Below are 26,058 nucleotides of genomic sequence, written 5' to 3'. Positions count from 1 at the left end.
ATATGGTCCCCTAAGCCTCACTAAGAGTAGCCCCTGAGCAAAGAACCCTGAACACAGAGCCCTGAGCATAGAGCCCTGAAGCACAGTTGGGTATGGTCCCAATACCACATATATGCATGTGCGTGTGTGTGTGTACATACATCACATATATTTTTATAAAAAAGGAAGCAGAGTTATTTTTCTTCTCTTCCTCCTCTCTCCATCACCATTTCTCCCACAGAGACTGTCAACTTGGTTTTTGATTTTTAAGGAGTGGAGTGAAAGTCAGTTTTAATTGCACTTTTTAGCTTGAATAACTTCAAAATAAAAATATAGTGGACTTAGAGACACATCATTTGAAATGTAATTATCTGAACTTGTACCCTTAAGTAGTTTTGAGAGTTTTGTATAGCACGTTTTTAATTATAATGATTTTTTTTTCAGGTCCTCTCAGGACATCTGAGTTTTTCAACAGCAATTTGTTTAAGAGCAGCCTGTCTCCTCTTGTCTCTGTTTCCTTGTTGAAATATTTATTGTATTTAACAATTATTACATAATATTTATGTTTCCCTATCACCTATAAAAGTACATGCTGTTTGAATAAACAAATTGCGGAGACAAGCAAATTGGGGATTAGAGAAGTAAAAGCAGAGAATGACATAACTAAGACTCAATAGTAGATTTATTTTGGTACGGATTTCACAGTGAGAAGAGCGAGAGTATGGTCGGAAATGCTTTCTTTGCTTTTGAAATCTCATTAGTGAGGAACTGGCTTTCTAGGGGAGCTATGTTTTGTGATAAAGGCTTTATAAGAGTTAAGGCAAGTTTTAATTCATTCAACAAGTTTTTCCTCCCTTCTTCTCTCCCTTCCCCCTCCTCTTCCTACCCTGCCCCTCCCCTCCCTTCCCTCCCCTCTCCTCCTTTCTCTCCCCTTCCCTCCCCTCCCTGCTTTCCTCTCCTCTCCTCTCCTTTCTTTCTTTTATTTTCATTCTTCTGTACATTCTTTTCTGGATAGCTGTACTCAGTGGAACTTTGATTATGGTCAGCCAGTTGAACACTCTTTCATTGTTTTGAAATTTGTGCTAGAGGGGTAATGCTCTCTCTCTAACAGTCGACTGTGAATGGGGGCCTACACATTCCTAAGACTTGTGTACTTCTGTAAGGGAGACAACTCTTTGATTTCACCACCACATTTCCAGTTTAGGATTTAAAATGAGATTTGTTGCTGTTTTCTTTCTCAGGCAGTTTGGTTGCTCCCTTTGGCTTTGCTTTTCTTACCCACTGCAGAAATAAAATTCCAGGCTAGGCAGAGGCGAAGGTCCTTGGATCTGTGTGAGCATGTCAGAAGCATTTTAAGAAGAGCAAAATATTTAGAGGAAGAATTTGGAAAATCAGCCTCAAGGGATTTAACACATTTTTCTCCTCCCAATTCAGTCCCGTGTTTGTCCTCCAAAGAGAGAAAGGTCATTAATGGGTAGGATTTGCTAAACTAGGAAAGGTTCTCAGAAACTCACTGGTTTTCTAAATCCCAAATCTCAAGCAACCCCTTGTGCGGAAATCTCAAAGAAGATATTTAGAATAGAAAATATATTCACTCATGTAATACAGGTGCCATCTAATTTGTTTATAAAGTAGTTATAAATCAAAATGTAAATTTGCATCTTTCACCTGCACATTTATATTTTGATTAAAGAAAAAGAACCAACTTTTTAGTGGTGAGTTGAAAGAACTAGAGACTTTCCAAAGTCCACCGAAATTTCTAGAAAAAACCAAAATGATTGATCCGGAATAGCATGCTTCCACTCGTCGTTGTCCTCCTTCCACATTGCTGGCATATTTTCACCTTCTTCAAACAGAGACCCAGAAGAAGGTTGTTTATATTAATTGTTGTGGTATGAAAGGCAGTTCTATACTAGAGAGTCTGCCAGATTTGTTACACTTTAAAATTTCATAGTTGAGATGTGGAAGGATGATTCTTTTGCTGCATTCCTGTCTGATAGAAAGCAAGAGTGTGTGTGTGTGTGTGTGTGTGTGTGTGTGTGTGTGTGTGTGTGTGTGTCTGAAAATGGTGAATGCAAGACCCTCCCCCTTTGAGCTCCAGCAGGAAAATAAAAATTATGGAGGAGTGTTTATACATTTTGGAGTATTTTTGAAATAATTGGTGCGTGAGACAGTTTATCTTTTACAATCCAATACTTCATTTCACATCAAATACTGAGACTCATCGTTATATTACACACCTTCAGGAGTTTCTTCTTTTGCTTTGTGAGGGCAATTTTCACTTGAGGCTTTGCTTTCAAAATCAAAATGCATCACTTTTAAAAACCTGACTGATTTCTTGAATTAAAAATGAATGCATAGATCAGCTTTTTAGATTCTTAAAACCTTGTTATATCAGTCTTATTTCAGTAGTTGGACTTTTGGAATTGTTTGGAAATCATATCCTACTTTTTTTTTTTTCTGGAGAGTATTGGATTTGTTAAAAATGGAGGGCAGTCTGCTCCAGTGGGCCCAGTAACGTATCCATTGTGAGACTTTGTTGTTACTGTGTTTGGCATACTGAATACATCACGGGGAGCTTGGTGGCGGGTGAGATACTTTCAGTAGTTTGCTGGGCTCTCCGAGAGGGGCGGAGGAATTGAACTCCGGTCAGCTGGGTCAGCCGCATGCAAGGCCAGCGCCCTACTTGCTGTGCTCTCGCTCCAGCACAAGTATCTCGCCCCAGCACAAGTATCTCGCCGACATGGCAAAGCTTGGCAAGCTCTCTGTGACATATTTGATATGCCAAACACAGTAACAACAAGTTTCATAATGAAGATGTTACTGGGCCCGCTGGAGCAAATTGATGAACAACAGGAGGACAGTGCTACAGTGCTACGGTGGAGGGCAGTTGTGAGTGTGAATTGTAAAGGAGGACTCTAGTTTTTGCCTGAAACAGGCTAACAGTTTCATCATGCTAACATCTTAAACAAGATTCAACAGAGTCTTGCATGTAACCATATGGAAGTAAGGTCCTGACTCTGTCCCATACTATGGACTGAATGACTGACAGCTCTAGCCAAGCCATAGGGGCAGAACTTCCTGTGTTTCCTTCTGTCGAGGCAGGGTTAGCCAGCTCCAGAGCTCACAAACTCATCAGCCATCACATTCTTTATTAGCTATGGATCATTATGCCTCTAGAACTCTGCTAATAGGACTATTTAAAACTCTCCAGGATAGGGATAATCTTATTTGGTAAGATCGTATCTTAGCAAAGATACACTCACTCATACTTTTTTCTTCTTTCTCCTACAGATGAACACAATGACGTACAGAAGAAAACTTTTACCAAATGGATAAATGCTCGATTTTCAAAGGTAATGTTGATTTCCATCCCACTGATTATTCAGATTCATTCTGGGTGAATGAATTTGATTGGCAGCACAGTGAATTTCCCGGTCAGTTTGTACCCAACAGGAATGTTCTGAGTGTGCTGATATTTGATTATTTGAGGTTTTTTTTTTGTTTGTTTTCTGTTCTAAGATTATTTTTGAATTGAAGTTCTGATGCACATAGTTCATGGTGTTGGAAGTAGTTATGGTGCAAATAATTACTTATTTTGGCCTAGTATGCTCTCTGCACTAAATCAGCTATTTGCTGATTTTCATTATGAATCCTGAACACATTTTTGAAATGAATCTATTATTGGGGAAATTTTGGTTATGCTTTGCTAAGTGGAAGGTGGTTTAATTTTGCTTCATTAATGTCATATTGTTATCATTCATGCAGCCTCTCCACCCTTGGGGAAATCCTAGGGTAAAAAATCCCTCTTTTGGGATTTTAGACATGTGAATGCTTTTTATAATGTTTATCTGCCACACAGTTCTTCGGTTGGAAAGATCTTTCCTTCTCAGCACTCCTAACCACTTGAAACACAAGCAGTTTTCATCAATATTTTCTTTATGATCAGAGCGTACACAAAAGAGGAATTGGTGTTGCTGTTTTCAAGCTTATTTTAGTACAGTTATTTATTCCTTGTTGACATTGAAATTTTTATCTTCTAAAATGTGAGGAGGAATGACAATTTGAAGATTACTGGATTATAGGACAATGTTATAGCAAGATGAAAAAATAAAATTTTCTTTTAGAAACACTCATCACTGTCCTTTATATAATATGAAAGTTACTTTAATGGAGCTATTTAAAAATGATTTGAGAAGGTTGCAAAGGTCAGGAAAATAAACACTGGTGTTGCTTTGAGACCAAATGAGAATGTTTTAGTATTACTGTGAGTGCCAGAGCAGTTTAAAATTTGTTCTGTGTCCCAATATTTACAGTGAATTATTTGACTGTACTCTTTTTCTAGGTCTTGAAAATTCTTGGGGGATTTTTTTTAATCTAGCCTCTAAGAATGTAAGGAATGTAAAAACTTATTTTTCAGAAGGGTTAGCAATACAGATACACTCGCATGATTGATGGTTTTATGTATAAGATTATTTCAAAGCAGACATGGGTACTGAAGACTAAATTTTATTTGATTTTATATTTTATTTTTTAGGTTTTGGGGTCATTCCCCAGTAGCGGTCAGGACTTATCTTGGTTCAGTACTCAGGCATCTTGCCTGGCTGTGTGTGGAAAAACCAGATGATTTAACTAGGGTTGGCTACATGCAAGTGTTACCCTTGTAACATCTCTACCCTTGGAGGCTAAATTTTAATTTCTTTTATTCTAGAGATACAGTTAACAACTAGAAGTTCTGAATTAAACATTTCCAAAACTTTTTGAAGAAAGCATGCATGGGACCATCTTCAGGGCCACATAATTTTAGGAACCGAGAAGAGTCCACATTTAAGATGTCTTATCCCTAGCGTCTCACAAATGCTCAAATGTGTGAGGTTATATTCACTGGTTATTATTGAGGATAATGTCGCCAATTTTCTGGACAAAAAATATTTTTTTGTTTGCTTTTGTGGGTCACACCCAGTGGTGTACAGGGTTGATTCTTGGCTCTGTATTCAGGGATCACTCCTGGCAGTGCTTGGGGGACCATACGGGGTGACAGGAATTAAATCTGGGTCTGTTGTATGCAAAGTAAACAACTTATCCACTGTTCTATCTCTCCACCCCGATAATATTTTTTTCTAAAATAATCTTGTCATTTAGGTAATATGATTACAATAGTGTTAATGTTTTGTGCAAATAGATGTACAAAGTGACTGTATCTCACCACCTCCAAAGTTCCTAATTAGTGTCTGTCACTAGCCCTTTGTCAACTCTTGTTTGATCTTCATTCTCCCATTTGCTTCCCCACTATTAAGTGTAATCAATCAGTTTTATAATCCAAGGCCAAAGGTTTGCCAAGGCTCAATATGGTCTCTTCCCTAGTTTTGTTTCTCTCCGTATCACAAATGAATGAGACCAGCTGGTATTTGTTCTTTTCCATCTGATTTATTTCACTTAATATGGTACTCTTCACCCCGATAATATTTTTTTTCCACTGAAGTTGCAGTGAAATGCACGATTTCATCTTTTCTTAAGCTGCAGAGCTTTTCATTGGGTACATGTACGACAATGTCTTGATTCAGTCTTCTCGACAGAGAACATTAAGCAGGCTCAAAGTTTTAGGAGCTACCTTGCTTTAGAAACAATTTTGATTATCACTGTAACTTTGATAAGCCTATATTTGGGAACATTTGAAAGTTGGTGAATTACAGTTACTTCTTTTTATGAGAAAGGAGATAAATAGTATAACAGGACACAAAGAGATTGTTGTAGGGTTCTCTTGCCTAAGAGGGGAAAAGAGATAATAATGAAGGAAAATAATTGACAACATTTAACTCTTTCAGTATTGCTATGAATTTGCCTCTGGTCCAATAACACCCTGAGAGAGAATGAGAGGTAGATGGAGTTGTGCCATGTTCTGCTTCACGTTGGTTGGTTCTAGACATCTTACCAATATGTGAAAGGTTAGGAGCCGAACAAAGCATTATTATTATTTTTTTAATTCAATAATTGTGAGATCCATAGTTACAAAGTTGTTCATGATTGAATTCCAGTCATAGGAAGTTCCAACACCCATCCCTTTACCTGTGCACATTTCCTGCCACCCAGAATACAGCTTTGAACTCATTACTGTCAAACACTTCATCTCTTTGGTCTTTAAACGTGTCCTTATGCCTCTCTAGTCCTTCACTTCTTTTTCACCACAAAATTCTCAGTATCTGGTCACAGACTCACATTCTCTCAAGAATCAGGAGCCAGCAACATCTGTAAAAGGTCTTCAGGTATTTCAACATCTCACAGTCCTAGAATAATTTATTCATTACTTTTGATGTTTAAATGTATTTAATTTAATGTATATAAACGGGCTGGAGCAGTATCACAGCGGGTAGGGCGTTTACCTTGCACGCAGCCAACATAGCTGACCCGAGTTCGATTCCTCTGCCCCTCTTGAAGAGCCCAGCAAGCTACTGACAGTATCTCTCTCGCACACCCAATGGACAATCTAAAGGCTAGCACTGTGAGAGAAATCCTTTGGAAGGGCGATGGGGCACACCTAATAGTACAGTGGGCACCACCACCTATAATAAGGGTGGGATAGGGCGGGGGTGGGGGGAAAATCCTGGCAAGCTCCCTGTGATGTATTCAATATGCCAAACACAGTAGCAAGTCTCACAATGTTACTGGGCCTGCTCGAGCAAATCGATAAACAATGGGAAGACAGTGACAGTATATAAATGTAATAAATGTATTTAATGTATTTAAATGTTGGGGAAAGTTTATACTTGGACATATGCCTATAGACAATCCAAAGGCTAACACAATGATTTATACGTAGATATATCATTTTATAGTGCTCAGTGGGGAACTTTAAGTCTCGTGAACTTATTCGCTTCATCAAACTTGTCTTTATTGACCAAAGAAAGAAAAACAGGCAGTGTTGCCATTTTTAGTCACAGTTTCAATTATGGAAACTGACCAAGAAATCCAAAGTTTGTTTTGTTCCAGGAAGAATTATCAGAAGTCACACTGACCTTGGGAATGTCTTTCATTTCAGACTACTTCTAAGACATTGAAGTCTAGTAGGAACTCTGGATATTTCAAGCACAGATTTATCAAAGAAAATGAGATGACAGGTCCAGGGCAGTGACAATCAACTCGATCCACCTTTTTTGTCATTCCTGTTTGTCTTAGGTCCATAAGTCATGCTGTAAGTCAGTGATCAGGAAGTAAGGGAGCAACCGTTTCCTTGACTGGGAGATTTCCATAGATTTTTCTACATGACTGACACTTGCTGAGCTGGGGAAAGCTTATACTTGGACATGGTGCCAATAGACAATCCAAAGGCTAGTACTGTGAGAGCAATCCATTGGAAGGGTGATGTGGCACACCTAATAGTACAGTGGACACCATCACCTGTAATAAGGGTGGGGTAGGGCGGGGGTGGGGGGGAAGGCCTGTTGAAGGAAATGAACTTCATTTCTGTTTCTATTTTTTGTTTTGTTTCGGTTTTGGGGATCACACCTGGCTGCGCTCAGGACTTAATCCTGGCACAGCCTTCAGGAATTATTCCTTCAGTGCTCTTGAGACCATATGGTATGCTGGGGATCAAACCCAGGTCGGTTGCGTGGAAGGCAAGCGCTCTACCCTCTGTGCTATCATTCTGGATCTATTTCTGTTTCTGAATTGGTGGTTTTGGCTGTTCTGTGGTGAGCTTTAGGACCACTGAGTCCACTCTCTCCCTCTCTATAGAGCTTGAGTTCCCTTATGACAAGACATTCAAATAGGCCCACTCTTCAAGCCCCTGTTCTCCCCAGAACACATCACTCGCTTGTTAGTCTCGATGGTTCTTTGCTTGCCTATTTCTACTCTGGAGAAAGAAGCCTGTGGTCTCTCTTGAAAATGCACGTCTTCCTCTGTCTCTCCTCACATTTTTCTAAATAAGTTTCAATAAAAATTACCTTGTTCTACCAAGGAAAAAAAATCAAGCCAACAACAACAAAAATTCAGTGATTGATGACACCTGCCATTTTAGAATTTGTTTCAAACTCCTTCCCTGAATTTTTTCTTCTCATTCCCTCCACATCTAAAGTCTCCATCATATACTAAGCCGGAGTGATTTCAGAACTACATTTTATATCCAAAACAGTTCCTTTCTCTCTCTATTTTCTGGCATCCCTCTTCCCAAGTTCTGATGATCCGAGTGGGGGAAATTTATGAAAGTGTTTCCCTGGCAGAGATTAAAGAGATCCTGTTAGCTCAGTCACAAGATTATCTGCTGTCCATGATCTTGGAGCTTCTGTCTGATTATGAGTTGGAAAGAAGACGGTACTGAAAATGATTATTGTTTGTCAAATTTCAAAGTAGGAATGCATTTAGTTATTGTCCCTTTAGAAATACTTGGTTTTGCATATATTATAAATTTAGCTTTACACTTTCCTTTATTTCATATGAAGATGTGGCTTTCATGCCCCCATTTTATTTTATTAAAGCACCCCGAGTTACAAAGTTACTCATAGTTGGGTTTTTCACAGTCAATGTTCCATCACCCATACTGCCACCAGTGTCAACTTCCCTCTACCAGATTCCGTCTCCTCCAGCCCCCCCCCCCCCACACACACACCTGCCATCTTGACAGCATCTTTTACACTTGGTTACTAAAGTTTGAGTCTTTTGATTTAAGTATTGTTGACACTGTGGTTTGGCTATTTAGGTCTATCATTAATTAATTAATTAATTTATTTTGCCTTTTGGGTCACACCCAGTGATGCTCAGGGATCACTACTGGCTCTGCACTCAGGAATTACTCCTGGCGGTGCTTGGGGGACCATATGGGATGCTGGGGATGGAATCCGGGTCGGCCGTGTGCAAGGCAAACGCCCTACCCTGCTGTGCTATCGCTCGGGCCCCTCTGTCATTTCTTAACACCACTGCTGTACCTGAATTTCCTTGACAAACCTGTCCCTGTTGATTTTCATCTGTCTATTCTCCCCTTCCCCTTCACTCATTTTCTTTCCTTCTCCTCCCTATACTTTGGGTGATCTAGGCATCCTCCCTATAAAACATTGCATTTCTTCATGCTGTTACTCTGAATACCACAGATAAATGATATCTGCCGGTGTTTGTCCTTCTGGCTCACTTCACTTAACATGGTTATCTTCCATTTCCATCCACTCTGTGACAAATGTCATGATTTTATTATTCCTTACTACTGTTACTCTGTAGTATTCCACTGTGTGTGTGTGTGTGTGTGTGTGTGTGTGTGTGTGTGTGTGTGTGTGTAGTATTCCACTCTGTGTGTGCGTATCACATTTTCATGTTGTTGGACACTGAGGTTGATTCCAAATCTTAGCTATTGTACTGAGCGCTGCAGTGAATAATGATGAGCATATACCCTTCTGAATGAATATTTTTCAGTCCTGTGGGTAGATATCCAAAAGTGGATTTTCTAGGTTGTATGGTAGCTTGATTTAAATTTGCTGAGAACCTTCCTTACTGTTTTCCGCAGAGGTTGAACCAGACAACATTCCCACCAGCGGTGGATGAAAGTTCCTTTTTCACCACATCCCTGCCAACACAGATTGTTCCCAGTATTTTTGATATGTGGCATTCTCACTGTTTCTTTAAATCCTTTAATCTGGATATAATCTTACTGGGTACCCTCATTAACTAATGAGTTAAATTCTTTGACACAAATTAGTGTTACACATGTATAATTCATAACTTTACCTGTTTTTCAAATTTTTTCTGAACTCATAGGCCACGTGATAGTCTGCCAGCTTATCTGTCCTTTGACATTTCACCTTCTCATCCATTTCCTTTCATTGTTTTAAGAATAGCTGGAACAAATCTAAATTCCCTTTTTCTCCAGTTGAAACTTTTGTTGGCTGGCAGTTGCTCACACCCTCAATCCCCCACTGCTTCTAAATTAATTTTCCTTCACTAATACCTGCTCTCTCATTCTTCTCTATCTGCTCCATGGACCTTTGTAGGGCTTTTCTATGGATTCGTACCCCCATTTCTCCTTGTGCAACTGCTATTCCTTCTTCTTTTTGACACTTCCCCCCAAGATAAATCTTCTGAGCTACTATTTGGGTACAAATGGCCTCTTAAAATATCATCCTTTAAAGGACTGAAAAATTATAATTTAAATAACTGCATTGGAGAGCGAGAGAGAGAGAGAGAGAGAGAGAGAGAGAGAGAGAGAGTTACACCCAGTGGTACTCAGGGCTTACTGTTGGCTCTGCTCTCAAGGATCACTCCTGATGGGCTCTGGGACCATATGTTATGCTGAGGATTGAACCTGAGTCAGCTGTATGCAATGCAAACACTCTACCCTTTGTACTATCACTCTGGCCTTGCATCGGAAAATATTTGTCTCTCGTTTCCTAGACATTGTTCCGTGGACATAGATTTTGATGAATTTTGTTTGTGACTTAATGACATTTAGTAAACACCAGTGCGTATACATAGACTCAGTAAGTTAATGACACTTGGAAAATCATACATTTATGTGTCTATTGCTATATATCTATGATCCAGTTAGAGGTAGCCAGATTGAAAAGATAAAATAGTGTATAAATGTAGATAAAATGATGTAAGTTGTGATATTTTATGGCCACAAACATAGCAAGGTTGTTGCTGTTTTCTTTCCCAAAAATAAATACACAAATTCAGTTAAGCAAAAATTTTCTTTCTACCTTGTTTCTTAGTGTTATTCTGGAAATGATTATCTATAAGAGTTAAGAGCTAGGGAATTAAAACATTTATCCCTAAATCTGCTACTCATTAATGTATGACCTCAAGCAAATTATTAGTCATTTTTTTTCTGGTCACTTGGTTTTTATTTCTTTAACTGTAAACCGCACTTGATCATAATTATCAGTCTCATATTGCCAAGAAATATGGAGACATTATTGTGAAACATTATAGAAGGCTAGAATTACTTAGTAATACTAAATTAAAACCCAGTTAGGTATCCCCAACTTTTGTGGTATCCCTTTTCTGTTCTTGTATATACTTTAAAGCAGAAAAGGCTCATTAAGCCCATTTAAATCTATTGTCTGTTCGATCAACCTGGAATATTTGGTTCCTTCTATTTGGGAGGCTCTTGGTGTATTAATGAGCTGGTGTCCCAAGGGAGGTAGACAAGGTCTTTGCTTCATTGCCAAGAAGTGAGTTTTGACTTTAAAACTTGCATTTTCCTTGGCTGTCTTTAGAAGCTGCTCTTCTCACAGAGCTCATACAAATTGCAAAAGTGCTTTTAAAAAATATGTATATATAGAGAGAGTAGAAGACTAATGTCCATGGCCACAGAAAACAGGGGTTAGGAGGACTGGTCAATGGTTGGAACTAACCACAAGTGTGTATGTGGGTAAGGATAAGTAAGATAGAGAAGAGACCAGAAGAGACAATAATAGTTGGGAAAGATCACACTTTGGAATGGTGGAATCGAAGTGATGTGCCCGGAGTCGGAGGTTCTTCATCCTCTTAGCTGTTTCTTGTAGATAGGCATCCATGCGATCTTTTGACGTCCCATGGAATCCAGTCGGTAATGGCTCTAGTCCAGCGGTCATCTCCAAATCTCATTATGTGTCCAGCCCGTCTGATTTTTGACGCCTTGGCAAACGAGACAGCGTCCCTGATTCTTGATCGTCGACGGAGGTCGGAACTCCAGATTTTTTTTCTCTCACTTGAGTGAAGGATGATACTCCAAGCATAGCTCAATTCCTCTTTGGGAGACCCAAATAGTGTTCTCATCCTGTTTTTGTAGGGCCCAGGTCTCCGAGGCTTATGTTAATGCAGGAAGAATGGTGGAATCGAAGTGATGTGCCCGGAGTCGGAGGTTCTTCATCCTCTTAGCTATTTCTTCGATGCTCTTGAAGGCGTTCCTAGCCACTCTCTTCCTCCTGTGCAACTCAGGTGCCAAGTCATTCGTCATGTTGACTTCTCGACCTAGATAAATTAACTGTTGCATTCGGAGGTGTTCGTTCTGTTGAGAGTGAATGGAATGTCAGGAACGAGACTGTTTCTCATGAACATTGTCTTCGTGAGATTCAGCTGTAGTCCAACCTTTCCACACTCACGGTCGAAATCGGCCAGCATTTGTGCTGCCTGGCTAATGTTTGGTGTTATTAGAACGATGTCATCAGCAAAGTGGAGGTGAAGTCGTTGCCGACCATCTATCTTCACTCCCATTCCTTCCCATTTCAATCGTCTCATGGGGTTCTCGAGGATGACACTGAAGAGTTTCGGTGAAATGGTATCACCCTGCCAAACCCCTCTCTTGACATGGATGATCAATTCCCTGTAGAATGGTGAGATCCTGGTAGTGAATCCATAATACAGCTCACAGAGGATCCTCATGTATTGAGTTTGAATGCCCTGTTTCACTAGGGCTTCGATGACAGCTTCAGTCTCAACAGAATCAAAGGCCTTCTTTAATCAATGAACATTAGAGCATTAGAGTGGCATCTTGATTCAATAAAAAAGTTTTTTAAAAGGTGTTTTTCTTGGTTTTTGTTTTTTTTAAAATCAGTCTTGTGCAAGTAATTCTCAAAAGCAATTTATCAAATAGAGAAGGTACACAGAGTTAAGCAGAACTATAATTTGGAAAGGTATCTGCTTTCCCTTTTCCAAAGACAAGGGGAGTTTTCATGAAAGGTAAAGTTCCAGGCCTGAAAGTAAATGAGTTGAACACAAGAAGGAAAATCTGTGAATCTGAGAAGAATATATTTTAGTACAAAGATCCATTTAAAATATATTCCCTGAATATAGTGAGTCTTGTTAGATTTTTGTTGGTTTTGTTATTTTCTGGCTTTTTTTTTTTTAAAAAAAAGTTGATTCCCTGAAAATGAAATGATGAGTTGTTTGATCGGTGAAGAAAATGACAATGGTCTGTAGATGTCCAAACATCTTGCAGTATTCTGGAGGAGACAGAATGGGTTTTCATGTTTGATGATAAACAGGATTCACGGAGGTTATTTGAGATTTGCAAGTAGCACATGAGATCTGGTGGCTTCATTTTCACATCCATATATATGACACTGCACTCATTGTTCTAGATGCCAAAAGCATTCTGGCAGTTCCCTCACAGGAGCTTCAGTTTACAGTTGTTCACCAATACCTGTAAAAAGTCAACAATAAAAGACTAAACAACTTCTAGCTTCCAGAGACATTTGGGCTACATATACATATGCATATGTACTATATATAAATAAACTTATTTATCACTGTCACTGGGCTGGAGCAATAGCACAGCAGTAGGGCGTTTGCCTTGCACGCAGCCAACATGGCCGACCCGAGTTTGATTCCTCCATCCCTCTTGGAGAGCCCGGCAAGCAACTGAAAGTATCTCGCCAGCACGGCAAAGCCTGGCAAGCTTCCTGTGACGTATTTGATATGCCAAACACAGTAACAAGAAGTCTCACGATGGAGACCTTACTGGGCCCACTCAAGCAAATTGATGAACAATGGGAGGACCATGATCTGTGATCACTGTCACTGTCCTCCTGTTGTTCATCGATTTTCTCGAGTGGGCCCAGTAACGTCTCCATTGTGAGAATTTGAAACATATATATATATATATATATATATATTATTGTCTGTCCTCCCGTTGTTCATCAATTTGCTTGAGCGGGCCCAGTAATGTCTCCATCGTGAGACTTGTTGTTACTGTGTTTGGCATATTGAATACGTCATGGGTAGCTTGCCAGGCTTTGCCGTGCGGGCGAGATACTCTTGGTAGCTTGCCGGGCTCTGCGAGAGGGGCGGAGGAATTGAACTCAGGTCGGCCATGTTGTCTGCATGTAAGGCAAATGCCCTATATACACACACACATATATATATATATATATATATATATATATAAAAACTTAGTTTTGTTTTTCTTTTTTTCTGCCCCTTTGATTTTGGTACCATATGTTCCAATCTGATGAAACTGAATAGAAAATGACTTTCACAGATTGCTGTAATTAAAATTAAATATTATTTGGTACCTATGTAATGCTTAAATGATTTTGATTAAAACTATTAATATTGATAATTATTAAGCAGATTTGGTGGTATCTTGCTGAGTCTTTGTAGTTGACGACAGTTTGGGATCTGCCAAGAGGAGATGACTGGTCTCTGCCTGCCTTGTTCGTTTCCATTCAGCTCTTGTGAAACTACTGTCTCCATCTTCAAATATGGACTTCGATTGGTACAGAAATGAGTAGCCAGTATGAGTCAGAGCTATGAAGAGAGGTTGTTGAAATGGTAGTTGCTTGGGTGGTGGTTGGGGAGGGGAGAGGAAACTCTTAATACTGAATGGAGTTAGGAGACAGGGAACCCATTTTCAGCTTTTCTAGGCCAAGGTAGATCGCAGCTTTCATTATTCCAGGTAGCTGTTCACCAGCCATGAAAGGAGCCAGATCTGGGGAGGTGTGGACAAATGTTTAACTCATTTATTTTCATTAATATCATCTTTTGGGGCAACAACAATAAAAATAACCTGCCAAGAAAGACCTGTATTCACTCTAAATGTAAAAAAGGAAAAGTACTATTTATAATTGAGCATGCCTATTAGATTAAGTTCATTCAGGCCATTAGTGAAGGGCTAAAATATCTGGGCAGACTCAACCCCCCCCCCCCATACACACAAAAGAAAGCAGAAGAAAGGATGCCGCATCCCCATGATGAGTTCCAATCTCCTAGAGAGACAAATCAATGCTCCGTGTGTGGGTTTGCCATCTACTCCCAGAGTTAAATTTGAGACTTTCACTAATTTGCACAGAAAACTGGAGCCTGGGTCTATCTAATTGCTAGCCAAAAGTTGGTCCATTTTTATTTTTTAAGGACTTGCCCTTAAAAGGGCTTTGCAGTTGCCTCTCCTTTTTTTTTCTTCAATACAATGTTGAAAAGACCTTTACATCTTTGTGATCAATGCTGTTACCAATGCCTTGTCTTGATGAGAAATGACATTCTTTAAACATTTTAGCTGGCTTGCTTGGACACATATTTGGAATGACCTGTGCTTATTGAATCTTCTTGCAGTGCTCACCTGGTTGTTTGTCCAGGAGTATGCAGATGACCTTGCATCGGCTGCCAGGTGTGTGACCCCACACATGGTGGCTGACCCCAGTCCCCTCTTCCCTTCTGCTGCAGCAGCCCTTATGCGTTGTCAGTGACTTTGCTTATCAGAAGTGAGGTGAAAATTCAATTGCTTGCCATATGACTCTGAGTCTTTGGAGGAAATTTGATTTAGCATGTGTCTTCTAGTATTTTAATTTTTTTAAAGTATGTGTGCATGCGCTGATTTGATTCCAGGGTGAAGGCTGTGTAAATCACGGCTCTGCAGTTAATGTGATGCTGTCTGTTGCTCCAGCCATCTGCTTCTCTTTCCTTCTCACCCTCCTTCCTTCCAAGGAAGCTTCTAAATGAAATCTTTCTCACTTCTGGGGAGCTTATGCTCACAGTACTGAATAATATTCCATTATGTGTATGTCACAACTTCTTTATCTATGGAGACAATCTCTGACAACAGAGTCGAGGTGTTAACCTAAGGGATGTCTGGAACAGAATGGACTCTATGGAAAGTGCTGGAAAGTTATTGACACTTCAGTGGCGGGCCTCTTTGGCAATGCCATGCCCCTACACCTTGTGAGCACTTCAGCTATTTCAAACCAGTGTTCCTTCAATTATTAATAGTTGAAACACATCTTAGGCTCCAATGAAAGGAACCAAGAGGGCCATGTACTGACCATTCATTCCTGAGGAGAAGGCCATGCACTCATGAATTCTATAAGTGACCATCACACACTTTGCTACTTTCCTCTGTGCAGAGTTCAGAGACTTCTTTATGCATTTCAGGGCATCAGTGGACTTTTATTCTTTAGCCCAAAGCATCCATTCAGCCCTTATGAAACTACTGTCTCCATCTTCAAATATGGACTTTGATTGGTACAGAAATGGGTAGCCAGTGTGAGTCAGAGCTATAAAGAGAGGTTGTTGAAATGTTTGGGTTGTTTGGGTTGTTTAGGTGGTGGTCGGGGTGGGGAGAGGAAACTCTTAATGCTGAATAGAGTTAGGAGACAGGGAACCCATTTTCAGCTTTTCAAGGCCAAGGTAGATCGCAGCTTTCATTATTCCAGGTAGCTGTTCACCAGCCATGAAGGGAGCCAGATCTGGGGAGGTGTTTTCATCACCTCACCCCCGAGAGGATTCAATGGAGAAAATGTAATTCAGTCCATAATCAACATGGTTTGAAGTAGTCCACCACATGCGATTTTTTCCCTTATTTTCTTACTTAATAATAGTAATTGAATCATAATTTCACTGCTCCATTTTATCATTGTTCAGTCATCTTTAAAACAATCTTGTTTGGGGTTGGAGTGATAGCACAGTGGGCAGGGCATTTGCCCTGAATGCTGTCAACTCGGGTTCGATTCCCAGCATCCTATATGGTCCTCTGAGCATGCTAGGAGTAATTCCTGAATGCAGACCCAGGAGTAACCCTAGTGCATCACCAGGTGTGACCCAAAAAGCAGACAATCTTTTTTGTATTTTGTACAATACAAAAATGAGGTCCCTCCAGTGATTTCTTCAACCAGTTTGAGTTCTATTTTAGGGGGAAAGCATAACATTTTTGGTGTAGATATTCTATTTTTATTTGTTTGTTTTTGAATTACAACTGGCGATACTCAGGGGTTAGGCCTGGCTTTGCACTCAGGAATTGCTCCTGGTGGTGCTCAGGGGACCATATAGGATGCCAGGGTTTGAACCTGGGTTGGCCATGTGCAAGACAGATGGCCTGTCCACTTTTTTTAAAAATTGCTCTGGCCCCTGTGGCATAAATACTGTAAATATTCTCTCTCTCACTTTTTCTCCTGTTCTTTGTCTCTCTCTCTTTCTCTTTCTCTCTCTCCCTTTCTCTCTGCCTCTCTCACACAGAATAAACAGTGGGGATTGTAACTAAACTGAATAGATTCCCTCAAATCCTGTTTTGAAAACAAATCCTGTTTTGGGGATTGTTTATTCCAACAGTTTGGGAATAAAATTCTTGTCAGAGGGCTCACATCTATTTGTTTGTAATATATAATTGTCAGTTGTGATTTAGCATTTTAAAACTGCTACCTTTCACCCCTCTTATTATCCACAGTTGTAATTTGATTCTTTATGACAGGATTAGGTTAAGTCATTGCACAGATTTTTTCTCTGTTGTGTTGCCTGGTAAAAATTTGGCAGGATCAGGCTATTTCCTCGTTCTTAATGTGCTCACCATGTGCTGTAGGTCCCTGCTCTGTTTACATCAGTTTAGATCTGAGTGCCTTGAAGGCAAGGGCTGCATTTATCAGCTCCAGACTCTCCTTGTCAGCAGAACACACTGTGGAGAGGAGGTGCCGCCTGGTCTTCTGAACCGAAAATCCAAGCCCCAGTTTGACCTCTGATTGATTTGTTGTCGGCAGAAAGAATTAGTGTTTGATTTTTTTTTTTAATTTTTTATTAGTGAAACACCATGAGGTACAGTTGTAGACTTACAAATTTTTGTGCTTGGGTTTCTGTTGTACAATGATGGAGTCCCCATCCTTCCATCAGTGCCCATTAATCCTAGTATCCCTCCCACCCTCCTTCTCCCCCATTCCACCCTGCCTCTGTGGCAGAGCATTCCCTTTTGTTCTCTCTCTCCTTTTGGGTGCTGTGGCCTGCAAAAGAGGCATCGAATGGCAATCATAGAATTAGTTTTTGATCTTTTTAGTGGCAGTTTCTAATTCTGTTGCTACTCTGGGTGCTGGTGGAAAACTTGACCTCTGATGGAAGGGGCTGTGTTTGGGAATACTGACGAATTGTATGTGATTCATTTGTGCATATCAAATTAGAGAAGGTGGTTGTTCTCCACTTGGGAGTTTGAGCAATCTCTGCCTGTAATGGGAAATCATTAGGGTAAAGTAGGGGCATAGCATAATGTCCATCACATAGTTAGTTATTCTAGAACTCTTTGGTGGGAGGGCACATATAATGCTTGGGCTACCATGTGAGGCCAAGGATTGAACCCAGGCCTTCAGCATGTAAACCACAGACTCTCGCCCTTTGAGCTATCTCCCTGGGCCCTATCATATGATATCATAGATCATATGCAGAAGCAAAGAGGTCCACAAGCCTGGCGCTGACAACTGTGAACTGGAGCCAAGATGAGCAGGAGAATAGTATCCTTTGCATTGTGTTTTCGACAGTAGAAATGACAGCGCTTATGATGGATTAGAGGTAGGGAAATAAGTGAAATAATTTGGCCTGAGATAGGGAAGTATCACTGTCACCTTGTTCTTCATCAGTTTACTCATGCAGGTGCCAGTAACGTCTCCACTTGTCCCAGCCCTGAGATTTTAGCAACCTCTCCTTACTCATCTTTCCCAACGCTGTAGTATTGGAGACTCTTTCAGGGTCAGGGGAGTGAGACCTGTTATTGTTACTGTTTCTGGAATATCGAATATGCCACGGGTAGCTTGCCAGGCTCTGCCATGCAGGCGGAACACTCTTGGTAGCTTTCTGGGCTCTCCGAGAGGCAGAGGTAGGGAAGTAAGTGAAAAAAATTGGCTTGTGGTCTTTGCTTTTTTTGGTCTGACTGAGTGTATTGACTGTTGACATTTTGCAGTCATCTCTCTCTCTTTCTTTCCCCGTCTCTACTTTTCGCAGTTTATCCGTTCCTCAGATGAGTCACTGTTGCCTAATCTTACATTTTACCCGTATGTGCTATGCCCTATGCAGATTGCTAATTGGTTATCCTGAGCTCTGGTGATAGGCCTGTGGGCAGATTTGTTTATCCGGCACACAGTTTTTTAGGAAATTGCAAGCATCAGGAGATGACACATGTAAATTCAGATTTCCATCTTCCTTTGGAAAAGCCAGAAGTCGGGCCAGGATTTCCATGTGGCCACCTTGGGCAGCAACCCAGCACTCTCACTCACTGGGCGCCTGGCAAGCTGGTACTTCTCCAATGTGATGGTGCTTCACTGCATCAGGTCTGCTTCATTCCGTGTGTGCGTGTCTGGAGGTGCTGCTCCTGCCCTTTCACAAACCCTGGCTTGTCCTCATGGATCACCATGACTTATGTTTACTGCTGGCCTCTGCTGCTTTTAAATCCCCCAGATTCAGTGTTCTTGCTCCAAGTATTAATCTAGGCCTTCTCCTGTGGACATGGAGGACTTGGAGCTGTTTTTAGGACTGTGTACACAAGTACAGGGGAGCAGGGGATGGGAGGGAGCGGCCATGCACACCCAGGTGGAGCTGTCATACCTAGCACCATAGGCTTGGAGCATCTTGGCTCCTATCATATTAGCCTTTTTAAAAAAATTTTTATTAGTAAGACACCATGAGGTACAGTTATAGACTTACAGATCTTCGTGCTTGGGTTTCAGTTATACAATGATCAAATACCCATCCCTCCACCAGTGCCCATTTTCCACCACCACGGATCCCAGTATCCCCTCCTCCTATCCCACCCACCCCGCCCCCCCACGCCATCCCACCTTGCTTCTGTGGCAGGGCATTCCCTTTTGTTCTCTCTCTCCTTTTGGATGCTGAGGTTTGCAAAAGAGGAATTGAGTGACATTTGAGTGTTTGGTCTATAGTCTACTTTCAGCATGCATCTCCCATCCTGGGAGGATCCTCCCAACACCCTTTACTTGCTGCTCTCTTCTCCATCTGAGCTGTCTTTCCCCCCCAGCATGTGCGGCTAGCCTTCAAGCCATGGAGTAAACCTCCTGGCACTTATCTCGACCATTCTTGGGTGTTAGTCTTCTATTTTGTTACTTTATATTCCACAGATGAATGCAATCTTTCTATGTCTGTCCTTCTCTTTCTGACTCATTTCATTTGGCACAGTACTTTCCATGTAGAACCACTTGTATGTAAATTTCATGACTTCATCTTTTCTAACAGCTGCATAATACTCCATTGTGTAGATATACCAAAGTTTCTTTAACCAGTCATCTGTTCTCAGGCACTTGGGTTTTTTCCAGATTTTGGCTATTGTGAACAGTGTAGCAATCCTATCATATTAGTCTTTTCAGAGTTTTTAACTTTTAGTTTTGGGGCCAAACTCAGTGCTGCTTAGGGCTTATTCATAGCTCTGCACTTGGGGATCACTCCTGGTGGGGCACAGGGGATCATATGGGATGCTGGGCACTGAACTCAGGTTAGCCACGTACAAGGCTGGCAACTTAGACAGTTGTACTTTCTCTTCAGTCCTATTTTGGATCTTTGAAAGGTTAAATGACCCAAAACTTTTCTTATTTCTGGGGCTGGAGTGATAGCACAGTGGGTAGGGCATTTGCCCTGAATGCTGTCAACTTGGGTTCGATTCCCAGCATCCGATATGGTCCCCTGAGAACCACCAGGAGTAATTTCTGAGCGCAAAGCCTGGAGTAAACCTTGTGCAGCATGGAGTGTGACCCAAAAGCCTTTCTTTCTCTAAGTTGAAAACTTCATTTGTCCTGTTTTGTAATTTTTTGAAAACTATGGGAACAATCTCTTGTGAATAGAGAAAGTAGCTTGAAAGTGGCCTTTCTGCAGGGCAAAGCACAAAGGAGGCATTCACCCAATAGTTGCCAAAATGAATTATTAAACTGCGTTCTCCACAGATACATCTATGCAAAGAGTTAAAAGCTCTAGGTACGCGCTTCACTGGCAGGCAGAAACAGTTTGTCTTATTATTAAACAACGACTTCTGACAGTTCCAAACTTTCCCAGAGTGGATTCGGCGGTCAGAGCCGGTGATTCAAAAGCCTGTGACTCAGATTGGCTTTAAAACCCTACACTACACGGGGACACAGTCTTCATTTGAGTTTACTTTAATCTGTTCTGTGTCTTGTTGCCTTCTTTGGAAAGTAATTAAATATGACTCCTCCAGCCTTTACTCTTCCCCACAGATGAAATACCTCTCCCAGATATAATAGTCCTGGGTTCTTGTAAAACTTCATTAGCAGTTCAGCACAGATTTTTGAGTTTGTGGGTTTGGAGTCAGCTGCTGTTGTATCAGATCAGATCCCGGTTTCCACCTGCCACCTGCCATTTCACTTCTATGCTTTAGATTCCAAATATCAGAATGAAAAACAAGCAGTATGGGCCAGAAATTTTAAAGTTTAAGGCATTTTCCCTACATGCAGCTGATCTGGGTTCAATTCCTAGCATTATGTATGATCTTCTGAGCACTGCTAGAAGTGGTGACTTAGCACAGAATCCAGAGTAAGCCTTGAGCACCATGAGGTGTGACCCCCAAACAAAAGCAAAAGAACCAAATAATGTACATGAAATAGGCATCTAAATTTCTTTATTTTTTCTGGGGGCAGTGGAATCCATACTCAGCGGTGCACAGAGCTTATTCCTAATGAAGCTTTGTGATTTTACTGGCTGCAAAACTCAAAATAACCCTAATAGTCTCTGCCATGTGGAAATACATGGTGCTGTGGACCAATCCTTGGTCAGCTGCATACAAGGCATTGTAGGACTGAAATCCAGTCATGAACAACTTTGGAACTGTGCATCTCACTGTGATTCAATTAAAAACTAAGTTAATTAAAAAAAAAAGGGCAAGTACCCTACTTGTACTGTGTCTCTACTCCGTAAGAATCTCTAAGCACCTTAAAACATACCTCACCATAAGTGAGTTATTATTATTATGGCTAAGAATATTTTTCATTTCTGTTGTTTGGTGTGGCCCATGTGTCAAGGATGGTTTTGCACTGTCGGTGGTTGCAAAACTCAAAATAAACATAATATTTCATGACATGTGGAAATTAAATTCAAATTTTAGTGTCTACAAATAAAGTTTTTTTGTTATAGTTGTCATTCCAATTGGCTCATTTCTGTGTTTGAACACATGAATGTCTCCAGCTATGTTTTTCTCTGGCTGATTTCATATTATAGCAGCAGGGTTGTGTTTTGATAGAGACCACCTGGCCAGTTAATTTTGTGAAGTCCCTGGATCTGTAACCAAAGGAATACTGTGATCTTACTTATTACATACAGAGCAGTAAGTCACCATGCTGAGGAGTGTTATTCTCCTGGACTGGTACTTGCTCTTTGGCATAAGCTGGTTCTTTTCCTCTATACATGGGATATTCCTCGGTTGTATTTTCAGGGAGATGTAGCAATGTGTTGAGAGTGGATGTGAGTTTTATATGTGTGTGTTTGAACCACAATTTGGGATTTGAATGAGCCTAAGTAGTAGTAGATGATGAAGGTCATTTCTGGCCTTTACTTTTTCCGATGGGTTAGGAAGTTTCTAATGTGCAACAAACTTCTCTTTGCTCTGCCCTCTGAAGTACTGCCCATGCTCTTGCATTGCATTGTGCACTTCAGTTCATTATTGAGTGGCACAGAGATTATCTGTGTGTGGTGAAGGAATAGTTACTTTCTATAATCACCTAATCTGTAATACAAACTAAAAAAATAAATCCATCCACCTTTAAAAAAAAAGCAAGCCCAAACAAAACAACCAAAGAACGGCAGAATGCAAGAAAAACAATTTTGTTATATTTTATATATTTTTGATAGTTATTGTTCTTTTTTTTTTACCAGCCACACCTGGCAGGAATAAGTTCAAGGCTTATTATTCCTGGCTCTGTTGTGTGCCCAAGGATCACTCCTATCGATGCTCAGGGGATCATGTGTGGTACCAGGGATCTAACACAAGTTAGACCCCTGGTACCGTAACCTAGATACTATCTCTTCAGCCCTAAGCGTTTTAGTTTCAGATATGAAAGATTCAGTTTATTCTAAACTGATTCTACAGTGAATGCTTTTCCAGTTTTTCCACCTGGTATGTAGTATATGAGCTTTTTCTAGTTTTGATTCCTGTTTGTGTGGTTCTGGGATTTGAATTCAGAAACTCAGAGTTGTGAGGCATATGCTTTACCTTTGAGCTGCATCCTTGGCTCGATGGTGTGAACTACAAACAGTCACATATTAAAAACTGTTAGTGTTGCACACTATTTACAATTATTTGACTATGAATTATACTTATTTAAAAATTAAGGGGAAAAGGAAGAGCAAAATTTAGGAAATTTCAGAGTGATTTCTTTCTCCCTTTATTTGAAGGTTAAAGCAAAATTTTGCTTTATATGATTAATATGAGTTTGTTTCTTAAAATTAGAAGTGAGGTGGTAAATTGTTATAAAATATCTTAAATTTTCCCCACTAAAGCCTTTTTAAATTTTGTGTAGTTTCATTTATTTATTTTTGTTTTTTTCTGTCTTTGACAAAGAAGAAAATATGTTCACTGTCATTTATTGTCAGGGAGATGCAAATAAAAACACCAGTGAGATGCTATCTTATACAAGTGAGACTAGCACATATGTAAAAACAGCAGTGACCAGTGTTGGCAGGGATGTGGTAAAACAGAATGTTGTCTGTTTCAGTCTCTATGGAAAACAGTATGGAGATTCCTCAAAAATAGTGAGAATGGAACTCCCGTATGACTCAGTGATTTTTCTTCTTGGCATCTGTCTTCCAAATCTAGAACATAAATTGGAAAAGATATATGTCCACCTATGTTTATTGTGCTAATCTCATAGCCATAATATGAAAGAACCCAAATGCCTGACAGCCGATGAATGGACAATGAGTTGTGATTTATGTGTGCATGCAAGCATGCGCGCAACGCGCACACACGTACACACGCACACGTACACACATACTCACTCATAGTATGGAATACTATGCCACTGTAAGAAGATATGAAATCTTGCAGTTCACTACATTATAGATGGAACCGAAACTGTTTAGCACAATAAGTTTTAGTGAGAAGGACAAATACTGGATGATCTCATTTGTCTGAGGTATAAAAGGAGATAAAATAAGAGAAACGACAGTGTTGAATGATGACAAATTCTTGACTTGGAATGACAAAACTGACTACCAAGTAGGGGTGAGAGTGAGGAGAAAAATGAAGATTGGACCAGGGGTCAAATAGGGACTGTAGTGGGGGTCTGGGATACTTTGATGGTGGTGGGGTGCAATAACTTTGTAATCAACACCATGAACATTAACGCTGTTGTCACTGTGTTGCCTAAACTCTAATAAATAATGAATTATAAAATGTTTCTGACATGAACTAGGACTGTTAATCTCTATGGAGATTTTAAAAGACAATCACTTAGTAGGATATAATGATACTTATGCCATTTAATATATTGTGCTCTCTATATATTCTGGACAGTGGTAGATAGATAATTCAATGATTTTAAGCTTTGTAGTAATACACAATTTAGAAAGAGGTTAAGAAGCTGAGTTAGACTTACAAGTCAAACAGGGCTCAAATGAGAGCTTCCCAATTATCTGTGTGACAAATCAGTTATAAACAACCAGCATATCACAGACAGACAGGAAATGTTGTGTCTATTTGGGGGGGTGAGGGGCTCCTCTGGTATCAGACACTGGGTTACGTGAATCAGTAGAAATTGCTGCTGTTTTGCAATCAGGAATGAGAATTTAGGAATTTTATAAACATTATCATTCAACATACTTAAGTGACACTAGACTTTGACCCAGAGCCAAAAGTGTCTCAACATTCAGAAATTAATAGCTGTAAAGATAGATTTGGCCCTGAGAGCTGAAATGGATGATGGAGTCACCTCTCATAATGGAAATGCTGCGAGACACCATCAAAAGGTGCATGTGAAGAAGTACAGTGAGGGGTAAAGGTCTGTGTACTTGTCATCTGCCTCTTCACCCATGTGTCATATATACAATTTAATTTGAGTTTTTGGGCTCTCCCAAGGGTTACTCTGGGGGTCCAAGGCCCCACTCATGGTTCTTGGGCAATTTCTGCTGGAGCAAGGGCTTGAGGATGCAGAGTTGATGGGCCCTTTGGTTCTGGGCGTCTCTAGGGCCACACGATGGTGATCAGGGGTCCCAGAGCTGCACCCAGCAATACTTGAGAGTATTGTGGAGTATTCCAGCAAGTGGAGCTGGAAATTAAACCCACATTGGGTACATGCCAGGGTACATGTGCCCTAACTGCCGTAACTATCTCTCAGTGCCGTGCATTTATATTTTTATTGCATCTCTTTATCATTTCTTCTCAGGACTATATGCCATAGCCTGGGCATATTTATGGACACTAATCACAGCTCTATTTGCTCGCTTAGAAATAATGTGATTTAAATGGTCATGCTTCAGACATTTCTTAGGAGATGTGAAGGTTCTCTGTTCTCAGACTTGAAAAAGTCTGCTAATCTCGCCGAATGGTTAATTAAAAAGCCGAAGCCCTTCACTGATGTGCTCTGCCTGTGCGGAATGCCGGCTGCTGTGCTCACTCTGACTTCCTTTTCCTCCTGTAGAGCGGAAAGCCACCCATCCATGACATGTTCACAGACCTCAAAGATGGAAGGAAACTACTGGATCTGCTCGAAGGCCTTACAGGAACATCCCTGGTGAGTAGCATCACCCCTTCAACCAGGCTTCCCACTCCCCTTGCATCCTCACTGATGCTTGAACCCCCTCTGGGTTACTTACAGTGTAAAGACTGGAGGTAGGCACGTTTACTGCTGAGAAATGTGGTGCCTCTTAAATATTAGACAGCTTTTACTTCTTAATTTTGTTGTAAGTGGTTTTATCCAAAGAGTTTCAGTAAAATATTTTAAGGCAAAAACCAAATAAACAAGCAAAAAAAAAAACCCCAACAAAACCAACACCTGTCTTTAGGACAGTGACAGTGACAACACAGTGGAGAATTAAAAAAGTGGCCATGTGGGGCTGGAGCAATAGTACAGTGGGGAGGGCGTTTGCCTTGCTCTGTGGTCAACCCAGGTTCAATCCCTGGCATCCCATATGGTCGCCTGAGCACTGTCAGGAGTAATTACTGGGTGCAGAACCAGGAGTAGCCTGTGAGCATTGCTAGGTATGACCCAAAAAGAAAAAAAAATAGAATGGTTATGTAAATTGGAATTATTTATATAACATATATAACATATGCATAACATATTATATATAGGGGATTCTTGTAGAGTGCTCAGGAGGCCCAGGGATGCCACTGGTGGTCCTTGGTCAAGCAGGCTGGTAGTTTAGTGCAGGGGCCTGTGATATGCTGCTGCTCAGCCCTGCAGTGCCGGGGATACCCAGGCG

The 26,058-nt window shown here is 40.5% G+C and overlaps 1 protein-coding gene across 2 annotated transcripts in view; it reads left to right on the top strand.

Annotated features, from left to right (window-relative positions):
* Positions 1 to 26,058, top strand: part of UTRN (utrophin) — a 610,322-nt gene that overhangs the window by 118,620 nt on the left and 465,644 nt on the right. For both annotated transcript variants that reach the window (XM_056126431.1, XM_056126429.1), the window contains exons 2-3: positions 3,274 to 3,335; positions 25,275 to 25,367. In XM_056126431.1, coding sequence (XP_055982406.1) covers positions 3,274 to 3,335; positions 25,275 to 25,367 — 155 coding nt within the window. The remainder of the gene's footprint in view (positions 1 to 3,273; positions 3,336 to 25,274; positions 25,368 to 26,058) is intronic.

Source organism: Sorex fumeus, unplaced genomic scaffold (genome assembly GCF_029834395.1).
Source record: "Sorex fumeus unplaced genomic scaffold, SorFum_2.1 ptg000061l, whole genome shotgun sequence".
Taxonomy (NCBI): domain Eukaryota; kingdom Metazoa; phylum Chordata; class Mammalia; order Eulipotyphla; family Soricidae; genus Sorex; species Sorex fumeus.
The sequence above is the reverse complement of the archived record's forward strand: the minus strand, read 5'-3'. Positions and strand labels throughout refer to the sequence as shown.